Source organism: Lactuca serriola, chromosome 3, assembly GCF_051521515.1.
Source record: "Lactuca serriola cultivar US96UC23 chromosome 3, Lser_US96UC23_V15, whole genome shotgun sequence".
Lineage (NCBI taxonomy): Eukaryota > Viridiplantae > Streptophyta > Magnoliopsida > Asterales > Asteraceae > Lactuca > Lactuca serriola.
In genome coordinates, this window is record NC_136410.1 from 165,628,676 (window position 1) to 165,653,112 (window position 24,437).

Sequence of the window (24,437 nt, forward strand, 5' to 3'; positions counted from 1 at the left end):
TGCTATACTTGTAAGTTCTCCCATTTTTCTTGAGTACTCTGGAAGAGTGTAGAATCTCGATCGTGACATATAGCTGATAAATAAGGCCACTTTATTTACAATATCTTCCAAAACCAAAAACGATCGAGTTTACTAAGCTTATCCCAATGATTATTAGCCCGAGTAAATGCAAAACCACCCAAAGCTTTCCGTTAGTTATAAAATTATTAAAACTCTTTGTAGCACCTTAATTAAAAAATGTTCCAAGTCTTTCGGATACATTCCGAACTACAAGAAAATCTACGAAAACAAAAAGTATCCCTGGATGTTCTGTCATAAAACTACAAACTCAAACTGATAATTACCCCATAATTGTTTAATCTTCCACAAATCAACATGCGACACATGCATCTCTTGTAAACCCAAAAAACTAACCCTATGATTATTACACAACCTTGAAATGATTCTCCTCATATCAATTCCCAAACTGCAAGAATTATAAGACATAATATTCATTAAATAACCCCTTTATCACCCATACTTGCAATCTTCTTTACGAGATCCTCTTTGCTACCTGTCATATCAAACCCCATAACCTTGGTCATCTCAACGTTAGAGATAAATATAGAAATCAAAGCACCATCACTATATCTCTTGTACTTAATTCGACGATTATTTACAAGACTTTCAGAAGAGTTTTTAAACGTCTTTGAGGAAAACTCATGTCGAGAGTTTTCCCCCTCCGATTTTGACCCATTTGAAAATTGTCTTCGAAAATTGTCAAAACCGGGAGGCTTCGACAAAGACGAATCACATTCAACCGAATGTTGTTGTTTATTCTTTTTTTGTTCATCCAAGCTAATTTGTTACATTTCATTAACCACCTTAATATCATCCTCCATATCATCAACCCATTTCCTTTGCGATACTCGGTTATCAGATGTTTCATCATCAGATGAGACATCTTCCAATTTTCCATCCCTTTCATGTTCATTCGATGAGACTTCTGGATTATGTTCGAAATTAACTCCATCTTCTTTTATTTCTCCTTCTTCTAATTGATTCTCTTCTTCTGAAAATCCTTCCTTCTCTTCTTCCGAGAATCACCAACTGAGCTTTCCTCTTGTCGACTCAAATTTAGGAACCAACATGAGGTCTCCCTAACTCTAACCATGGATTCCACCTCTTCAATCATAACTGAACAAGTCTCAGATATAATACCTGGAATTTTAGTAGAGATACAAAGTCTTCCGTGAGAAATACATTCGTCTAAATCCTCATTAACAAACATGACATCTCCCCAAGAACTAGCGACTTTTTTGTATGCGTTCGGAGTCCATGCATATAAAGGCAAACCATTAATCTTGATCCAAACCAGTCTCTACACTAATAAGAAAGCTTTCATAATTGGTTGCATCTCCATAAAAGAACTTTTTATCTCTTTACTCTATTTAAAGCTAACACAAGCTTTTCGGGATTGAAATTCACACTAGAACCATAATCCACCAATATAATGATACTCAGACATCGGTGAAACCCTCTTTCAAAAGAATCGTATCGATATTATTAATGAGATTTACATCTCTTACCTTACACAAAACAACGCATGCAATATCAGAAACTTTCATTAGGTCTGAATTACACAACACCGCCTTTCTCATCATCTTCTCTACTCTTTGTACCTGTTCATTCTTTCCACTAACCGTTGAAGCATAACTTTTTTCCATTTGATTCACCTGTATTCGTTCTTTTACCAGATCCCAACTCATGATTCAGTACCCTAGGTATTTTAGTTGCGTCTTTGCCATTCTCAATCTTTCTAACATGCTTCCTTTCAAACCTTGCGATTGTTACGTACACATGAAAATTACCGATCCAAATCCTATTCAAATCTTCAAGAAGTAATTTTTGGTCTTTCACCTGTAGAAAACGAAAAAACGTAAACTTTTGGCCTAACTTGGAGACCTTCCTCGCGATATATACATCTGCAACCAATGCATGAGGTTCACACAATTTCTTGAGGTCCTTCACTTCCAACGTATCAGGGAAATTTGTCTCGTACACTGTGGTGGAAATATTTTCTAGGTTCTTGAAGTCATATTTCGTCTCGATATCAGTCTTTATCGTTTCCTCCTTTTTCTCACGTTGATACCCTTTCCTTCCTACTTTACTCTTCCAACCTTCTTGATCCGACTCTGTTTTTATTTTCTAGGTCCTTTTTTCAATTGATAGTTCAAAAATTTATTATTCTACAAGAATTTTTTAAAGTAATGATCAAGAAATAGGTTGAAGAATATTTTTATTATTTTATGGTTCAAGAATATTTTTATTTGTGAATATACCCATAAATATATTTCTATCAGAATGTACGAATTAACAAAAATTTAATTCGTAAAATCGAAATTTTAAAATTAACAAAATGTATGATCTTTTAAAATATGTAATTTTCCTTTATTAAATCTATATTAATTGACTAAAATACCATTGTAATTAAATTAGATGGTATTTTTTACTTATATTTAATTGAATAATATATATTAATCACTTTATTAAAATAAGTAAAATGATTGGCCCACAATCATTCCTACATCCATACAATAATTAGTTAAAATACAATAACAAGCATATATATATATATATATATATATATATATATATATATATATATATATATATATATATATATATATATATAGTGTGAGGTTCAATAGAGAACCATAATTAACAAATAACCAATCGTGAGCGTCGGAAATTATAATGATCAACGACCAAGGAAATAGATATACACTTGTACATTAAGCGCGCACACACCGAATTATACAAATAAACCCACATTTTTTTCGTTTAAATTTTTTTAGGCCACATTTTTTATCGAAAAAAAAAACAAATATTCTGTTGTTCTCGATTTTTCGTCCTATTTCCATAGAGCTCCATGTTGATATATAAAAAATGAATTTTTTTTCCAAAAAAACCCACTTTATTTTGTTAGTTTTTTCAATATTTAAGCTTATTTTTATAAAAAAATACTAATTATACCAAAAAAAATGAAATTTTTGTACTCTATTAATCAACATAAACTTCGACCAAAAAAAAAAAAAAAAACCTCGATGAGTGTAGATTCACCCTGTGAATCTAAACTGTAAATATTTCAATTTTTAACATTCACAATGTGAAAAAGCTCGATAAGTTCAGATTCACATTCTGAATCCGACTTACTATTATGTACACTGTGAATTTGAGAATATCCATAATGTGAATCTGAACAGGTTCAAAATATAAATCTAAATAGATTCACAATGTGAATCTAAACTGAAATAACGCTTTTTTTATAACGTGATTATGAATCTGTGTTTAAAAGTACCAAAAAGTATGAATTTTGATATACTTATTAATTTTTTTTTCTATAAAAAAAATAGACTTTAACTTTTCAACAAAGAAAATGAAGTGAATTTTTTCGAAAAAAAAAAGTTTGTTTTTATATATCATCATGGATCTCTATAGAAAGAGGATGGAAAATCGTGAACAACGGTATATTTAGCTTTTTTTTTCTATAAAAAACATGGCCTAAAAAAATTTTAAACGAAAAAAAAGATGTGAGTTTTGTTATAGTCTGGTGCATATGCATCCATTGTAAAAATCTACAACCATTCGTTTTGCCGTTAATCCCTATAAATTTCGACGCTTTGGATTGGTTCCTTGGTTCATTGATTAATAATGGTTATGTATTGAACTTATATATATATATATATATATATATATATATATATATATATATATATATATATATATATATATATATAGTTCATTTGAGACTACCTATATTTTGTGAGACATGGGGACCAAATCTTAGCCTTTCATCAAATTTGATCTTGTGGCTTATAAAAAATAGATTAACACTAATTAATCTAATTGATTAGTTAATTAGGGGTAGATTAGTCACTAAGTTAAATATAATATCAGTACCAGATCTGATACACAAATAGCATCATATTCACATCGTCCTCAAGAGCATCTTCATCTACTTCGTTTCTTCTACCAAAACTATCACCCCTATGTCATCAACATTCCTTAATTTTCTCTTGTAATCAATCTTCAATCTCCTTAAATCTTCACTTATTTCAACCATATAATCATCTGATTTTGAGATTTGATTGATCGAAGAATGATCATATCCTATCTAAATCATAGCTTCTAAATTCATGATTGTTGTCTTTTTCGAGTTCATCTTCTTCATTCTTCTACATCTGCAATTGGTAATCAATTGATTGGTGTTGAAATTCATCTATCATCTGGGGTTGATTTTCATCAATCGACATCTGGAGGTGATCACCAGATAGAGGTTATTTTCAACAACATACTTCATCAAATCACATATATCACCGTCAAAATCTAATCGATTTTTAGTACTATAGTCATCCACTTTCAACAAAGAGGGTTAGTTTTTCTTTGTTGATCTTTAATTTCAACAAATTTTCATCAAATCACAATCGTTTAGCTATTTTACATCTATTTTGAGCACTTTCTAGATTCAGTTTCTATTTATCAGATTTACGATTCTTACAATTTGTCAAGGTTTGAATTTGAGCACTTTTAAGGTTTGATTTTCAACACTTTTCAAGCAATGTGTTTTGTAAAATTGGCAAGGTATATGCAAAGTAATTATTGTTATTCAACAAATTCACTTAAACTATACATGCATTCTACCTGTTTGATGAAAGTCCTGAATGAAAGAAGAGTCAAATGTATCACCCCTTCTCATGACTAAATTCTTCTTTAAGAATATGAGTATATTTCCAAAAAATACGAGTCATAACTAATGGAAAATAATGCATTGTTAACTTTGTTCTTATAATAATTGACATCATTATTATGTTTAATGTTTTTCATTTTACTTTTATCCGATCTTTTATAAAAACCAATCTTTAATACAATGACATGGTTTTGTTTAAATCTTATTTTGTAATGAAATTCTTCTGATTATATTAATCGTATATCATTACCCATATTTCATTACATTGTGTGAGTATCTATCAGAGATTCATCATAATTAAGGAAATCACTAGTTCAATATGGACATGAAACATTGTGTATTATTCTTATAGAATATTGTACATACATACAGTAACATCAATTATGATGGTATATATGTATAATTCAAGGATTAATCACAATAAATATAAACATTCAGTAATTAAAGGTAATGTTATCTATACATGCATATTATCCTGATTATAATTATTATATACCATCACTCATATTTCATTACATGGTGTTATTATCTATTAGTTATTCATCACAATGAAGAAATTCTACATGCAATGAGGAATAAAGGTTGTGGAATTGAAAGATGGTTAAAGATTATCCTGGAGAAGACTACCGTTCAAGGTCAACAGAAATCAAGATCATGCAAAATATGCAGCGTGTAAGGTCATGATACAAGGAAATATTTAACAATGAACAAAATTTTCAAGGAATAGTTTGCACAATTTTGTCTATATATATTTTTATTTTTTCATACTAGAATAATTGAACATGTTGTGTACATCTAATTACATTATGGTTTTATCCTTTCGAAATCTAATTAGAATTTGACAAAAAAAGTTATGCTCCAAAGTGAGTTTCCCATTTAATTTCACAAATGCATCCATAAATGTTGATTTTAAGAACTTTGATCATTCTCCTCCATTTCACCATCTTCGATTTCAACCCTTTCTGCTGTTCATTGTTTTTGAGTTTATTCAACTCTAAATTGTGCTTTTTTGTTTCTGGCTCATTGGTATTTCAAAAAATAGTACCCGAAAACAAGTTATTGAACTTCTTTGTCAATTCCATGTTCTATTTTCATTTGGAAACATCGATATACAGTTAGAAACAATTTCTTCCATATTCTCTTTTTCTAAAAAAAACTTTCTTGAAGACCTTTTCAAACATTTCTTCATGTTCCTGAAAAACAATAAGGCCCTAGAATTATAAGTACAACTTATTAAATGAAATCATAATATTCAGTTGAATTATAAGTTATGAAGTAACATACGATATATCATATCAGAATATTAGAATATCAATTATGAACCATCAACATGTCATATCAGAATATCTAGAATTATAGAAAATAGGAACATACTTTAATCGTTCTACTACTATAAACAATGTACTTTACTTCTTACTCATTATAGCAACATACTTTCATTTCCTAACCAATATAAACAATATGTAACTTGAACCTTGTAATGTGATAATAAGTGTTAGATTACATCTTGAATTATCAGTTAAAAATGAGTTCTCCATATGAGGTTTAGCAAGTTTAATTAGATACTCACATTCAACCTACGACTGCTAAATGACAACAAAACAAAGGATTTGACAGTTTTTTAGAATAATTGGAATAAATAATTAAAAACCAATTTATATCCTTAGAATATTTAGAATAATTAACCTAATTATAGAGATAACTGGTTTCAAGATATGATATTTACATCTTTTGTCGATTAGCCATGTAGACATCAATTTTCAGAATATTCTTCATCAATTTCTCCATTACAAACATCTATTTTATATATTTCATATCACAAGATCAGTTTCCAACAATTCATCATCACATAATTTTTCTATTACTAAAGGATTATCAAGAAGGGTTGATTTTCAGCAACGCATTATTAAAATGGGAATGAACAAGATACTAAATCTAATATACTAAATCAAAAAGGCTAGAATATTCTACTAAAAGCTAATATATAAAAAATAATTCCTAGAATATTTTACTACACAAATCAAAATGACTAGAATAATATGATAGATAAAATCAGAATGATTAAAATATTGTACTAAACATCAATGTTCTAAAATTCATCATCAATTTCTCTATTACAGACATCGATAAGGAATTTCGATATTTCAACATTAATTTTCAACAATTCATCTTCAATTTCTCTACCACCGAAAGATTAACATAAAGGATTGATTACCTATAGATTCTATACAATTTCATATCAAAACATCGATTTTTAGCAATTGATCATCAAATAATTTTGTTATTACTGAAGGATTATAAGCAAGGTTCAATTTTCAACAATTTAATAATTTATCATAAGCTTTGCTGTTACATAAGATTATCAACTCATCGGCAATCAGTTTTCAGCAATTCATGATAAAAATAGGAATGAGCATGATACTAAACAGAATGGCTAGAATATTACATAAGGAATTTTTAGATTTTAACGTTTATTTTCTGCAATTCATCATCAATTCCGAATTAGAATATTACATCATATACTAGAATATCACACCTTATAATATAATTTCATAACATTACACATTAATATCATAATATTATACATTAAAATTAGAAAAAATATATATGTTAATTATTTGGATTTCCTATAAATCATTCTTGATATTTGCGTTACAATATAAGTTTTAAATTTAGAATATTACATATATTATTAATCTCTTATATAATATAAGTTTATTTTACACAGTAGAACCTAATTTTAAAATATTACACTTTAATATCAGATCACACACAATTTCATAATATTAAATACTAACAATATAATATTAAATGTTGAACATCTAGAATAACTAGAATTATAACACATCAATGAGTGTTAAAAAAAAGCCTAAATTTAGTAAGGCATTATTCTATTTGAATATTTTACATATAACTTAGATTATCGTCGAACATTATGCATACTATTCTAAATGAACAGACAATATACAAAATTATTCAATTAGAATATTCTACATATACACATTAATTATGTCTTGTTAACAATACATATAAATTGAAATGAAATCATAATATTCAGAATAATCAACTTAAAACAATTCACCTTTCGCAAATCAAAGTATTCTAATTATAATATTATACTTCTATTCATGTTAGTACTCAACCAATAACATTATTCTACAAGAATATTCTATATGTACATTCAACATGCATATCGCTCTTTTAGGATATTCTACTTCTATACATGTTAGTATCCAATTTATAACATTATTCTATATGAATATAACTTATTAAAAGATATCATAATAATTAGAATAATTAAATTAAAAAATAAATCATAATAAGTATAATATCAAGTAATTAAATAACACCAGAATATTCATAATAATCAACTTAAAACAAATCAACTTTTACAAATTTGAATATTCTAATTATAATATTATAGTTCTATACATGTTACCAGTCCTACTATAACATTATTTTGTAAAAATATTCTATATGTACATATTTTATTCTTTTAGAATATTCTAATTTTATACATGTTAACAATTAGCCTATAATATTATTATGTAAGAACAATCTATATGCATGGAAAACATGTATATTATTTGTTTTAGAATAATATACATGTAGATTAGAACTAATTATATTTCCAACCATTCTATTAAGTAGTCATCATATTACCAAACATATAATTAAGCAGTCATTATATAATCGACCATACCAACTGATTTACAAAACATTAAGCAATCATTAATATCTAATTTATTAAAAAAAACATAAAAAAGAAAATGTTTTCATGTTAGATAACCATATTTCCAAACATTCAGACTTGCAACAATTCTACTTTTCACTCCTTTCCAGTGCATCCCTTACTTCAATTCCTTATTTCATCAACCAACATCAACATAATCAAAATTACATATTCAACTTTCAACCCTTTCCGATGTTCCTTGTTTATGAGTTTCTTTAAATCCAACCCACTCTTTTTCATTTTCTGGATGACTATACTTGAAAACATAGTACCTAAAAATAATTCCAATAATTTTAAACTTCATACACTCTACTTATAAAATTTAGCTTGAACTACGACTTAAATTCTAAACAACACATAAAAATCATTGTTTGTAACAAACAACACATAACATTACCAAGTACACTTCATTACAAAAATGCCCAGAAACAAGCCAATGATAAGATAAGCCAAAAACATGGATAAATGGTGAGTAGACATACCATTCCTTTTAATATAAAAGAAAATTCCTTTCCATCATACTTGTTGCTTTTCATTTCTATGATAAGATGTGTGAAGTTATCAGGGAGCCTTACATCATCTTGGACTTCTACAGAGTTCACTTGATTAAGAAGATTGTAAAGTTCACTAACAAGCCTCTGTTTTGATTAAGAAGATTATGTTACAAACTATCTTAAACAAGTTTAGAACAGCAATCATCAATCACATGTAACATTATCAACTAATTTATTCTACTGTAGAGTAATATATATATATATATATATATATATATATATATATATATATTTAACTACTGTACTTATTGTAAAGTATCTTAAGTTAACAGTAAATTTCAAACAATTACATCAAGTTAAAACATTAATAAGTAAATATTCTTTTATAAAATATCTTAAGTTAACAACAAACATTATCACTTAGAACAACATCATAACAATCAAAATAAACTTAGTTGCAATAAGTAAATTTAATAAAAAAAACTATAAACCTACCTACAATAAACAAGTTTATTGATAACTTTGACTACAATAAAGTTATATAAGACATTTGGTATGAAAGATTATGAAATTCTAAAATTGATTGCTAACCCTAGCTACAGTAAGTTGGATCAAATACTAACCATAGGTGTAGTAAACAAGTAAATTACTATAGTACATAATTTCACAATATTGTTTTATAAATCATTATCATATAATATCTAGAATCAGAATCGAAATCAGAATCATAAAAACAAACTAAACGAGATATTAGTGTCATCTAACCTGATTGTTAAACTATATGATCAAAATGAGAATCATGATATTCAAAATCAGATGTATTCGAGCTTTGATTTGTGGTAGAATGAAATTGTGGTTTTCAGAATGAGAATCATAATCACTTTCTTCGGGTTATTCTTGAGAGATTTGAAACAAAATTTTACTGCAAACGAGAATCTGAATCAGAACATTGAAAATCAAAATGAGAAAGAATCATAATCAATTCTTAGGGTTTTTGAAGAAACATTTCATAATCAAAATCGAATCAATTTAATGATTTTAGGAAGAGCAATATTAACCAGAATCAAAATGAAAGGAGATCAAATCCTGGCAAGTTCTTCGATCAAGATTACAAATTAGGAAAAAGGACGGTTTTTAGGGTTTGTCGGAGGGTGAGAGTTTTCTAGTGCATGAAGAATGAATGAATCTGTTTGACTCACGATTGTAGATCAATTAAAAACAAAATTACGTTACTATCCCTCAATGTCTTTCATTAATCCCAAAGTTTAATAGAATTTCAAAAATGCCACCTCAACTATATTGTTCTAATTTGATTCATTCCCATCCATAGATTATGGTAGATGAATAGTCTAGATTTTGTCTACATGTGTCACAAAATATCATTGTCACAGATTCATGTGTATGTGTGTGTATAATCGAAATTAACCATGTTTTCATATTTACGACTTTTTTGTGAGATATATTCGATATTAAGATTATTTTTGTTTATTTATACATATCATTTTGTTTATTATGTCAAATTCTAGTGTTATTCATGGCGACTTATATTCTTCTATGTGTGAGAGTGAAGAAGAAGATGTTGAGAACTCATTTTTTGAAGGTATTAGTTATTGAATTATTTTGTTGTTTGTAATTTTGTTGATTATCATTTATTGACATATGAATATGTTAATTTGAATAAATTGTTGTCTTATTCATATATGAATAAACGTGTGATACTTGTAATTTCGAATTTATTATTATTTTCGTTTTATTCATGTATGAATAAGTTATGTTTAATTTATATATTTTGAATCCTCATGAATTTTATTTATTCATATATGAATGTTTTATCACTCCATTAATAAACATTGTTTTTTGTTTTATTCATATGAATTTCATGTATTCATATATGATTGTTTTATTCATATATGATTGTTTTATTCATGCATTATTAGATTGATTTAGATTTATAATTTTGTAGGTGGTGAATCTTCGAGTTCAGTAGATGATGTGCAATATTGGGGTGATATAATTGGAGAACATGTCTATAAGAAAGATATACCTGTTCAACTTATTCCATTTAAAGGTTTAATCTTAAAATCATTAGATTTGGCCATCAAAATGTATTATGAGTATGCTGAAATTAGTGGTTTTGATGTGAGACTAGGCACACAATCATGGTTTGATAACAAGATTATAAAGAAGAAACATGTTATATGTAATCGTGGTGGCAAATAGAAAAAGAAATCTTATGGCACACTGGAATGTTCCCTGATTAACCAACTATTGAGTAACTCACATTTAACCATTCTATTACTTAAACTGTTAATGAATTCCCAAATTGTTTTCCAATTAGTTTCTAATTAATTATTAAACAATAATAATTAATAAACTAATCAATCATATTATTTATTCTACTCAATTTTGAGTCTTGAGGGCAACCCAAGAGGACCCTGCTATTATTAGAAATATCACCAATTAGTTAATGACCTTGGACACACTTCCAACAGTCTCCCACTTGGACAAGTCATTAACTATATATGGTCCTATATCCATCTAATAATCAACAGAGAGAATGCCATCCAATGCAACTGTTGAACTCTGATCTAATCAGTTCCAACCCTTAGATAAGTGATCAACTATTCCTTCATCATCATGATATATGTATGAACTCGAGACATGGATAATGGTCAATATCATAATTCAATATTATGTTTCCCGATAAAGATTTGTGACGACTGCATCTGACTACTAAATTGAACACATCAATCTAGTCAGCACTCGGCCAGGTATTTAAGATGTCAACACTAAATCACCGAGGGGCTCATAGATATCGCTTCTCCTATTAAGTCAGAAGGGACAAATAAACTTTGACTACATAGTCTTTGTCTATTTCATCATGTCACATATGAATATACCCGTTATAGCCACCAGTTACGGATAGTGTTGGAGTATACCAATGCATAACAAAATCTTAGAGCAAAACCCCACATGTATCTCGGTTTGAAGAATAGAAGATATTATCATCTTAGAATTACTCGTGACTTAATCCATGAAGTAATCTCTAAGTGCGGGTTAATCCAATACTTAAATCACTATTAAGTACTCACAAGTGTTTGCACAATCACTATGTCATGCTCAATCAAAATGGTCAATCCACCAACACTCATGACAGTCTTGAATCACTACTTACTTCCAATAGTATGACCAACTGTGGAGGTTTGAGTAAATTAATACTTGGGAAGTGGGTTCTAAACATGCAAAAGCGAAACACAGTATTAAATTAATAGAAATGATAGCAACACCAGCACTTTATTAAGTCTCCACAAAATAAACACCAATTCTATTACAAATTCATACTGCTAAATGTTTCAATATTTTATCAAACTAAACAACTAAACAATTACACCATATCTTCAGCAAATCTAATGCCTATAGATCTAGTATGACGATCATGCTTGATCCTTGATAATGGTTTAGTGAATGGATCGACTAGATTCTCCTCTGACGACACTGTGCTCATGATAATATCCCCATCCTCGAATTGATGTCTCACATAATGGAACTTTCTATGTATATTTCTTAAGTTACCATGGTCTTTGGGTTCATTAGTCAAAGCGACTGCACCCTCATTGTCACAGAAGATTTCCAAGGGATCCTTGATGCTCGGAACGACGCCAAGATCATCAATGAAATTCTTCAGCCATGTAGCTTCTTTTGCGGCTTCACTAGCCGCTATATACTCCGACTCGCATGTAGAGTCTGCCACTGTCGACTTCTTGGAACTTTTCCAAGTGACCGCTCCTCCATTGAGCAAGAATACCCATCCCGACTACGAACATGAGTTGTCCTTATCAGTTTGGAAACTGGCATCTATATAACCTATGACTATCAACTCATCCTTACCCCCATATACCAAGAACATATCCTTTGTTATTCTTAGGTATTTCAAAATGTTCTTTACTGCCATCCAATGACTTTCTCCTAGGTTGTCCTAAAAACAACTCACCATGCTCAAAGCAAATGGGACGTCAGGACGAGTACATGTCATGGCATACATGATTGATCCTATACCAGAAGAGTACGGGACTCGAATCATTCTTTCTTGTTCATCAGTAGAACTAGGACATTGAGTCTTACTCAATTTCGTGCCATGTTGCATAGGTAGATAACCTTTCTTGGAGTCTTGCATCTTGAATTTCTTCAAGATCTTATCCAAGTATGTACTTTGGCTCAGTCCTATCAGACGCTTCGATCTATCCTATAGATCCTTGTACCAAGTATGGATGCAGCCTCTCCCAGATCCTTCATATCGAAACAAATCCCTAGCCACGTTTTAACTCCTTGCAATGTCGGGATATCGTTTCCTATAAGGAGTATGTCATCTACATACATCACTAGGAAGACTAAATTACTCCCACTAGCTTTGATATATACGCAGGACTCACCTTCACTTCTTGAAAAACCAAACTCTTTGATCCTTTCATGAAAGAAAAGGATGCAGCTACAAGACGCTTGTTTAAGTCCATATATCGACCTTTCAAGCTTACACACTCTATTTGGATATTTTGGATCTATGAAACCCTCAGGTTGTGCCATATACACTTCCTCTATAAGTTTTCCATTAAGGAAAGAGGTTTTCACATCCATTTGACATACTTAATAATCATGAAAAGCTGCTATGGCAAGCAATATCCTAAGAGACTTGATCTTGGCTACTGGTGAAAAGGTTTCCTTATAATCAATTCCTTGAGTCTGAGTGTAACCCTTTGCAACCAACATAGCCTTGAACGTGTGAATATCCCCATCCATGCCTGTCTTCTTTTTGAAGATCCATTTGCACCCAACAATTTTAGTGCGAGGCGTAGGATAAACCAAATTCCAAACTTGGTTGTCATGCATAGACTCAATCTCGCTCGCCATGCTTTCCTTCCACTTGGCAGCCTCAGGGCCTGTCATCGCTTCCTTATAGTTGGATGGCTCATCCATATCAAACAGTGTATGATCACTGATCAATACGTCTCCTTCTTTGGTCACAAGGAAACCATATAACTCAGGAGGATAACAAACTCTATTGGATATGCGAAAGGGAGGTGGAGATATATCATTTTTCTCAACACGTGTCTCTGCTTGAGGTTGTGGCTACTCTACAGTTTGAGACACCTCGGGTTGAGTGCTAGTGTCTACTAAAGGTTCTTCTTCATTTGACTCTTGAAGCTCTTCAAGGTCAATATGGCTCCCACTGTCCTCTTTGGAAATGAGATCCCTCTCAAGGAAGAATCCCCTTCGAGCAACAAACACTTTGTTTTCCGAAGGCTTGTAGATCAAGTATCCAAATAACGTTTGTGGATAACCGATGAAGTAAAACTTCTCTGATCGGGGTTCGAGCTTATCATTTGCCTCGCGACGAACAAAAGCTTCGCACCCCCAAACCTTTATGTGTGCTAGAGAAGGACGTGTCCCACTCCACATTTCATAGGGTGTTTTAGCAACCTTCTTAGTAGGTACGAGGTTTAAGATGTGGGCGGCTGTCTCTAAGGCATACCCCCAAAAGGATATCGGAAGTGCAGCTCAACTCATCATAGATCGAACCATGTCTAAAAAAGTTTGATTTCTCCTTTCAGCCACACCATTCAACTGCGGTGTTCTGGGAGGAGATAATTGTTAAACTATTCCACAATTCTTTAGATCGTCGTGAATTCAAGACTTAAATATTCTCCACCCCTGTCGGATCAGAGCATCTTGACCTTTCTGCCCAATTGGTTCTCTACTTCATTTTGAAACTCTTTGAACACCTCAAACGTTTCTGACTTATGCTTGATTAGATAGATATATCCATATCTACTAAAATCGTCAGTAAAATTCATGAAGTATCTTTCTCCATGTATTGTCACAGATTTGAAGGGTCCACAAACATCTGTCTGGATTAGGTCCAACAAATCCTTACCCCTTTCACAGTGGCCTGTGAATGGCGCATTTTTCATCTTGCCACATAAGCCAGATTCTCATACATCATCCGATTTGAGGTCAAATGATTCCAAGATTCCATCAGATTGGAGCTTGGCAATGTGTTTCTTGTTTATATGGCCAAGTCGACAATTCCACAAACATGATTTATCTAATTCACTATTAGACGAACCAACATTCATTATTAGTTTATCAACATCACCATCACAAACAATACTTTCATACACACCTTTACAAGGACTAACTTTAAAAATAAAACAACCATTCTTATAAACCAAAATGTTAGCATTATCATTATCAAAAGAAAAATGACAACCATCCTTATAAAGTGCATGAAAGGAAAGAATGTTTCGTGCCATATCAGGCGAGTAGCAACAATTTAATAAACTAAGATAAACACCACCACTAAGCATGAGCTCATAGTTCCCAATCTTTCTAACAGCTGACTTGTGCCAGTTTCCCATGATTAGGTTGAGCTCTCCATGCTTCAACTTCCTACTTTGTCTTAGTCCCTGCATATCAGAGCAAATGTGAGTACCACACCCTGTATCAAGAATCCAAGAATTAGAAGTATATGTGATATGGAGTTCTATCATGAACATACCAAAGGTGCTAGCCACCTTGACTTTTCCCTTCTTAAGGTCCTCGAGGTGTTTAGTGCAGCTACGCTTCCAGTGTCCCTTTTCCTGGCAGTAAAAACAAATGGCTTCACTTGGATTAGTAGAAGGAGCTATTTCAGCTTGAGCCCTTTCCTTGGGAACAGGTTCAGAGTGTCTGACCTTACCCTTACCCTTTCCTTTGGGTTGTGGCGCCCTTTTCCTTTTAGTAGAACTATGATCAACAGTCAATACAGGAGCAGTAGGGTTAGAGTTGTTGGGTTTCTTCATGCTCGCTTTAGCAGTTTTGAGCATGCCATGCAACTCCATCAAGGTCTTGTCAAGGCCATTCATATTGAAGTTCATGATGAATTGCGAATATCAACTAGTAAGCGAGTTCAAAACCATGTTAATGGCCAACTCCTTAGGTAGCTTGACACCTAGATTCCCAAGTCTGTCTATGTATGACTTCATCTTTTGGACGAGAGCAAACACAAAAGCTCCCTCTTGTAATTTACATGCCATGAGGGACTTAACGATCTCGAATCGTTCTTGCCTAGCTTGCTCTTGGAACATCTCCTTATGTTGCTGGATTATGTCAAATGCACCCCATGTTTCAAAGTTCTTTTGGAGACCAGAAGCCATGGTCGCTAACATAAGGCAATCCGCTTTGGTTGATTCATCATAATGATTGTTGTAGGCAGCAACTTCATATGGGGCAGAGTTCTCTCCAAGTACGGGAACATCTTTGTCGAGAACATACTCTTTTTATCTTAATGTGATCCTCAAGGTCTTGATCCAATCTGTCACACCCCCAAACCAAGGATGGCGGAAACGTCCGGTGGTGGAGGACTTCATGTATAGTATCACAACAACGAGTATAATAGTGCTCAAAGTAAAAAACCAACATAAATATAATTGAAAAAGTTACACCATAGTATGAGTTTACATGTTTCAAAATCAATTACATTATGTTGACAAAAATGAAATGTTTAACGCGTAAGCGTTCCATCCTCAAAAGCCGCTGATTTCCTGTTTTACAGATTCCCTGAGAATACAAGTAGTTTTGAAAAAGTGTGAACAATTAAGTTGGTGAGTTCATTAGAGTTTTATTTGATAAAGATGTCATTTTCCTTGTAAAAGCGAATGAGTATGATTCCAGAAAATCCAATATTTTCTTTATAAAATGTGTAAGGAAAGCTCTTATGTTATGCAATAATGTACCCTAGAAGGACCCATAGATTTCCTCTATAATCACCCAATGTATATAAGTTATACAAAATTTAAGTTAATCAAACCGTCGAATATAATGGGTTTGCCTTAGATCCACAACCAACCAAGGAACAGGAAGTAAGGCGGGCCCACCAATTCTAAGTTGATCGCAACTAAATTGTTATATAACTCTGACATATACACTTAGCAATTATAACCGGAAACTAACAAACTCTAGATGAATTGTAGTTCTAATATCATAAAACAATTTTGTGTAAACCCGGTACTTTGTAATATACCCCTTTAATTATGAAAACCCGGTACTTTGTAATGTACCCCTTTGTATAGACCCGATACTTTGTATTTGTACCCCTTTTATATGAAAACCTGGTACATTGTAATGTAGCCCTTTGTATAGGCCCGATACTTTGTATTTGAACCCATTTTATAGACCCAGTACTTTGTATTTGTACCCCTTTTATAGACCCGGTACTTTATATTTGTACCCCTTTTATATGAAAACCCGGTACTTTGTAATGTACCCCTTTGTATAGACCCTGTACTTTGTATTTGTACCCTTTTATATGAAAACCCGGTACTTTGTAATGTAACCCTTTGTATAGACCCGATACTTTGTATTTGTACCCCTTTTATATGAGAACCTAGTACTTTGTAATTTACCCCTTTGTATAGACCCCGTACTTTGTATTTGTACCCCTTTTATAGACCCGCTACTTTGTATTTGTACCCCTTTATATAAAAAGAAAACCTTTCGTAATGAGTTTCAAATGTAATTGTAACATAAACTATACTTATTATAGTTTATTGTAATGTTTATAATGCATATGCAACCTAACTATACCTATTATAGTTTAGCATATTTGTTTGTGGTGTATAATAGGCTTAACTATGCCTATTATAATTTATTAATATTATTTGTAGATGTAGTAACCCCTTGTATATGATTTGTACCTTTAGACTAGGGTAATAATATGTACTATCAACAACATGTGTATATATATATATATATATATATATATATATATATATATATATAATAACACACATAATAACACCCAAAATTTTCAAACAATTTTTCACAATTTCAAAAACATACTTTCATTCATAATTATTATAAAAATGTCATTGTATCACATATAAATCCATAGTAACACATCCCAAGATCATAATATATAAAAACTCCTCATGTGTCTACTGATCATGTCGGCGCCTTCCCGCGATCCTCACTAGTACATGAAACACATAACACAACACTCTAAGCATAAATGCTTAGTGAGTTCCCCAAAATACCACAGATAACACATAATAGCCACTCGAGGCTATCTCTTTGTGGACCCTCTGGTCCTAGCTCTGTGAACCTTCCGGTTCTAACTCTGTTAAACTTACGGTTCTAACTCTGTGAACCTTACGGTTCTAACTTTGTAAACTCTAGAACATACACGACATGAATCACATAGAAATAATGTAGTGCATCACAATCACATATATAACATACAAGATACTCTGCCATATACTATAATTACCACTCTAGGTAAAGTATAGTGAGAAGACTCACCTCGAGTAACTCGGTAATCTTGAACTCGGTAAAATCAGGTCTAGCCTTCGCCTAATCACATGGAATAAGCACTGTAATCAATACAACTCTCAAGGCTAGACTATTCCCTCTCTTAGCACTCTCAGAAGGGTAAAAGACCATTTTACCCCTCTCATGGCTCAAAGACTCTAACGTTGACCAAACCCTAAAAGTCAACAAAAGTCAACTCTCCGGGTTACGCTGCGCGTACCAAACCTATAGGCTGGCCGTACCCTGCGACCTCACAGTAACGGGGAACACGACCCCCTACGCCGTGCGTACTAGGATTACACCCCGCGTAACTCCCAGTTTTAGACTCCTTAGCTTTTGGGGTCTTAAACAGTTAAGACAAACGTCCGACTCTCAGATCTGGCCATCTCTAAGCCTCTTAATCCGTAAAGTTGGTGACTTTAAGCCTTTGCATGGCTGTAACAGTCACCAACACCCACAACATTCCATTTCCAACTCTAGAAAAGCTTATAACTCAAGCATGGCCCCATAACAATGACCAAGTAGGGATTTTTATGGATCTACAACACATAGGTCACTGAAATGGGATAGATCTAGGTCCATGGAGTCCCTTATGCTCCTAAAGTCTCCACCTTTGGGACTTTAACCCTAGAAATAGTCCATGCAACACCAAACCAAAATAAAGAGGAAAGTTTTGAGCTTTATACCTCTATATGAAGCTCCTCCCTCTCTTAGCACTCTCAGAAGGGTAAAAGACCATTTTACCCCTCTCATGGCTCAAAGACCCTAACGTTGACCAAACCCTAAAAGTCAACTCTACGGGTTACGCTGCGCGTACCAAACCTGAATGATGGGCGTACCCTGTGACCTCACAGAAACGGGGAACGTGACCCCCTACGCCGCGCGTACTGGGATTACGCCCATCGTACCTAGGCGAGTTTGCGTCAAAATTAAGCGCATGAGTATGCATAGCGTACTCTCAAGTACACCCAACATACTCATTTGCTACAGATTCCACTCAAGGGCTAATCTTGACAACTTCACAAAAGAGAAGGGTTAAATAGCTTTACATGAATTTCGGGATGTTACACACACCTTGCTCAACAAGCTACAAGGTGCAAATGAAATTGTTAACCATTTTCTAGTTTTAATCTTGTTGTTCGTGTTCTTACAAAAATCATAGAAAAATCATTTAAAGTCGAAATCAGAATCCGTAAATTCTGAGAGCTTAGAAAATGTGTCTATTTTATTCATAATTTTTATCATGATTTTTAGTGACCTTTAACTTGTGTAAAAATGTCCAACTTCAGAGACTGGTCTGAAGTGGTTTCTGTAATGATAGGCTGTTTTGTAAAAATCGCCATAAATTGTAGAAAAATTGTGTAGAGATGTGCAAGTAGTCATTTTAAAGGTATTAACCTGAAATATTTGAATATTAAACAGTTTTGGAAAACAAAAAGTTTATGAAGGTCAAAACAGTCAGTGAATGGGACTCAACTTTCCTGTTGAAAGCTGATGATAGAGTTTGAGTTATATTATGGTGATTTAACTTGTATTCCCCCCCCCCCTAAAACTTGAAGAAAACATGAAAATGTAGGGGTATGAACTCACCTTGTGTGTTCTTAGTGGATGGATGTTGAAGAAAAGAAGTTTTCAACTCAAGAACACTTTGAAGATGCCTTGAAGGTTCGAAGATCTAACACAAATGAGATGGAATTTGTGTAAGATATCCATGATTTGAGTAGAAAGAAGTGAAATAATCATATGGAGGATGTTAATACTTACCAAAAGTAGAAGAAAATCTTGGAGAATAGCCTTGAATCTCGAAATTTTAGAGAGAGAAAGTGAGAGAAAATGAAGTTTGTTCTTTGGTGGAAAATGAGAGGAATGAGAGAAATGTGAGGAGAGAGGAGGTTTTTCCAGCCCTTGACCAAGTGTGTGGCTGGAAAATGGTGGGAAAAGTACTATGGAATGACTACGTATGGTGGAAGGACAAGGGTTGGTCTTGGAGTGGGCATGGGGTGGTTGCTTGTGTCATACACTAAAGCAAAGTCAACACTCCACTAATAATATCCCAATCACTCTTCTTGGAAACGGATTATACCCCAAAAACATGATTAATTATGAAATAAGGGGTTCTATATGTTAAAATATGATTTTGGGTGAAAATCTCACGCAAGAATAATGGAAAATGGGCCTAAAATGAAGTCGTAGTCGAAAACCAGGAAGAAAGGCTGAATCTGCGAGGCTTCTCGCATGGGGGACCGAAGGTGCGAGGGTTCGGCCCTGAGAAGGCTGGAACCGAAGGCGAAAGTAGGTGGACTGAAGGCAAAAGGAGGTTCGGTCCGAAGGGAGAAGGTTCGGGTTCGGTTCATTGGCAGCTTCAGGTTCGGTTCAATGGGGCTTCAGGTTCTGTTCTCAGCAGGTTCGGTCCCAATAGGGGACCTTCGGCCCTAAGCGGGTTCGCCCCTAAAGAGTGGGTTTCGGGTCCTTAAGGCTATTTACCCGTTTTTACCCCGTTTTAAGCGATTTTTGACCCGGTTAAGGGTCGGGATGACCCGAATGAGTTCATAAATTTATAGGAACTGTTGAGAGAGATTTGGGAGAGGCTTCACTTGTGACCTTTTTGAGTGTTTAGATTCGCAATGCAAGGTCCGTAAACCCCGTTAAGCCATGTTTAAGGGTCCTACACACTCCCGATGAGTGTGCAATAGTGTTTTGTCATTTTGTTACCTCACTTACCGCAATTAAGGTTAAAGAAAACTAAATATATAAACTTTTCAATTGATGATTTCTAATTAGAATAATGAGTTGTACATAAATTTCATAACGTAAACCCTAGTATACAAAGGTTAGTTGAGTTGACCAGTTTGACTAGTTGACTTTGTTTGACCTTGACTTGACCAGAATTTGACGGTTGTCACACAATCAAGATAGTTGGATCCATCCTACTTGAGTTTCTCCTTATTAAGAACCAGCATTAGAGAGAAGCTTGAGTTTTGAGTTAGAGGAGGAGGAGGAGGAGGAGGAGGAGGATGAATATTGTTATTGTTGTTGTTTGCTTGGTTCGACATCTACAAAAGATAAGATTCCAAATAGTTTAATACAAATCCTTAATTAGCAATTACCCTAAAACAAATTACTAGAATAAGGCTAGGATCCATATTTGGCTTGATGATGTGTGAAGGGATGCTGTAAACACACCTTGAAGTTATTTAGGTGGCACAGCTCTTTGTCAATTTCAATCACTATGAAATTCCTAGATCTTTGAGATTCATTGACTATCAATGGCATGTTAATCTCAGATTATGTTCATCTCAAATTCAATGACGGGGATGCCACAAATCATTAAATAGATTGTGAATCACCCATATAAAATTGTGTGGTCCGCGGCTCAAGTTAAGCTTGAGATTCGCGAGTCTCACAACATTCTCTACCTATACTCTCAAATTGATGTGCCGGTTAACCACACGAGCTCCATCAACATGTTATAAAGAGAATATGCAATTTTCATGGATAACATAATATTCACTTTTTAATTAAAACGGGATTTTGTATTATACTTGTATTAAGAATACTTTTAGATTGACCATCATCACTATCAAACCCTTTTGGTAACTCCATTCTCAAAATGAAATAGAGCCGTGGGGGTGGTAAACATGGAGCATATTAAAAACCGACCTCATTAGGAATCATAAAGACCTCCTTAAACCCCTACATTATAACGGGTGCGCCTAGTCGAGGTAAGACTGACAATGTCAATATTTAAAATATGCAAGGATGCATATTGCAATTCTACTATATATAATAGATATGGATTATATATATATATATATATATATATATATATATATATATATATATATATATATATATATAAGGGTTTAAATTTAAAACCTTTAAATTTAGCTGTCTATTTATTAATTCAAATTAATTACAAGGATGTAATGTAACAATTAATAAAACATGAGGGGTTAATATTCAAATTTATAATTATCTATTATAAATAATCTTAAAATAAATATTCAAATTCAAAAACATGATTAAATAATATTTATCCATAAATATTCAAATTTAAATAACCACATTTAGATAATATTTATTTATTTTTACAGATTTAAACAATTTAAATTAGGTATTTATCCATGTTTATTAAAACTTCAAATTTGAAAATTAGAGGAAAATTTAAAAATCCCGAATCTGCTGAGTTCACGTCGTGAACTACGATTAGGGTTTTATCACATTACGAAATTTTCAATTACTCTTTCATTATTCAGTTCCAAACCAATATTTTCAGAAAACATACATGTAGGGTGAAGGTAACCATGAACCAATGGCTCTAATACCACTGTTGGGTAATATATGCATCAAATACAGTCAATAACTAGGTAGCGGAAGAATCGAAACAACAAAATGATTTACCTAAGTGTACATGCAACCTATGGATCTATGGCTTTAGGCTATTACTTCTACCCTATGAAAAACGAAAATACCAAGAAGAATACTAACCTCTTTAGCAGCTATGATCTTCGAGCTTGACTCCTTGTACGTGCCACCGTGTTTGAATGATAAGGATCCAAACTAGAATCCCTCTCTTGGTTTACACCCAATGAACTCAAAAAAGTAGAAACAAATATTAAACTAGGAAGGATGAACTATAAGGAAAGTTCTTCCACAATGAGGGAGAAAGAAGGTGGCAAATACTTAAGCCAAAAATATGAGCAAGGAGGAATGAATCCCTAAGGCCTTATTTATAGCCTTGGATACCTCCTAGGGTTTTATCCTTCCACCCATGTGGGATGGGATATGAAATGAACGAAATTCCCTTTATCTAAAGGGAATTTTCGTCCAACCCCCTTCCTTCTAGTGTTCTGGAATGTTCCATGATAAGCAACTATTGGTTAACTCACATTCAACCCTTCTATTAATTAAATTGTTAATTAATTCCTAAATTGTTTTCCAATTAGTTTCTAATTAATTATTAAAGAGTAATAATTAATAAACTAATCACTCCTATTATTTATTCTACTCAATTTTGAGTCTTGAGGGCAACCCAAGAGGACTCTGCTATTATTAGAAATATTACCAATTAGTTAATGACCTTGGACACACTTCCAACAATTCTATGACTTGGAGAGCCTGAAGAAGTACTTGGAATAGCTTCATCCGCCATAGGAGTCATAAGAGGCACCAAAGGTTGTTTGTACACAACATCTTCCTCTTCATCTTCAATAACAGCCTTCGTACCTGAGCAAGAACCTGACATATCATCTGAAAACACATTAAATGATTTAAATAAAGAAGCATAATCAAATTACCAGTCATGACCGACTCGGGCATCTGTCTCATTCTCTTACAGCCAGCACACATCGAAAGATTCCACAATCTTCTTGGTGGTTTTGTTTTATACTCTATAAGCAATTCGTGAGGTGTATCCCACACAGTAGAAGTCATCGACCTTCAAGTTGAACATGGGGTTGGATTCTAGGTGAAGGAGGGTGCAGGGACATCCAAATTTTCTGAAGTGAGCAACTGATGGCTTGTTAATATGGGGTCTTCATTTAGGCTTTGTTAATCAGGACACGAATCTGGACATATCAAGTAGTGTTGATCGCCTCGGCCCAAAAGAAGACCGATTGTTTGGAATCATAGAGCATCGTCCTTGCAACGTATATCAGAGTACGGTTGTGTCGTTCTATGACACCATTTTGCTGAGGAGTTTGAACAACATTGTACTGACGCAGTATACCCTTGTCGGCATAAAAATGATCCAGAACTGCGTTCTTGAATTCTATACCATTATCAGTTCGAAGCGCCTTCACATTTTCATTAGTTTGATTCTCAATCATCACAATGAACTTCTTGATCCAGTCAGCTATCCCACTCTTGTTGGATAAGAAGAAAACCCATGTAAACTGTGAGTAGTCATCGATCACAAACAGACAGTAAGAACTTTTGTTGATGCTGAGAACATTGACTGGACCAAACAAATCCATATGCAACAATTAGAGAACATTGCTTATTGAGTTAACAGTCTTTGGAAAATAGGGCTTCCGATGATGTTTGCCGTGAGCACATGCCACACATTTTTCAAAAGTGATAAAATATTTGACAGGAAGGCCACACACAATCTCGTTTTTAGCAAGACGATTCAGGTTCT

At 33.0% G+C, this 24,437-nt stretch overlaps 1 protein-coding gene across 1 annotated transcript; it reads right to left on the reverse strand.

Annotated features, from left to right (window-relative positions):
• Window positions 1–14,943: 14,943 nt before the first annotated feature.
• LOC145095851 (uncharacterized) lies at window positions 14,944–15,855 on the reverse strand. The gene is made up of 3 exons (XM_079033670.1): window positions 15,510–15,855; window positions 15,294–15,449; window positions 14,944–15,149 (listed from the first exon to the last, which is right to left on the reverse strand). Exons 1-3 carry the CDS (start codon window positions 15,853–15,855, stop codon window positions 14,944–14,946), a joined length of 708 nt encoding a protein of 235 aa, XP_078889796.1.
• Window positions 15,856–24,437: the final 8,582 nt, after the last annotated feature.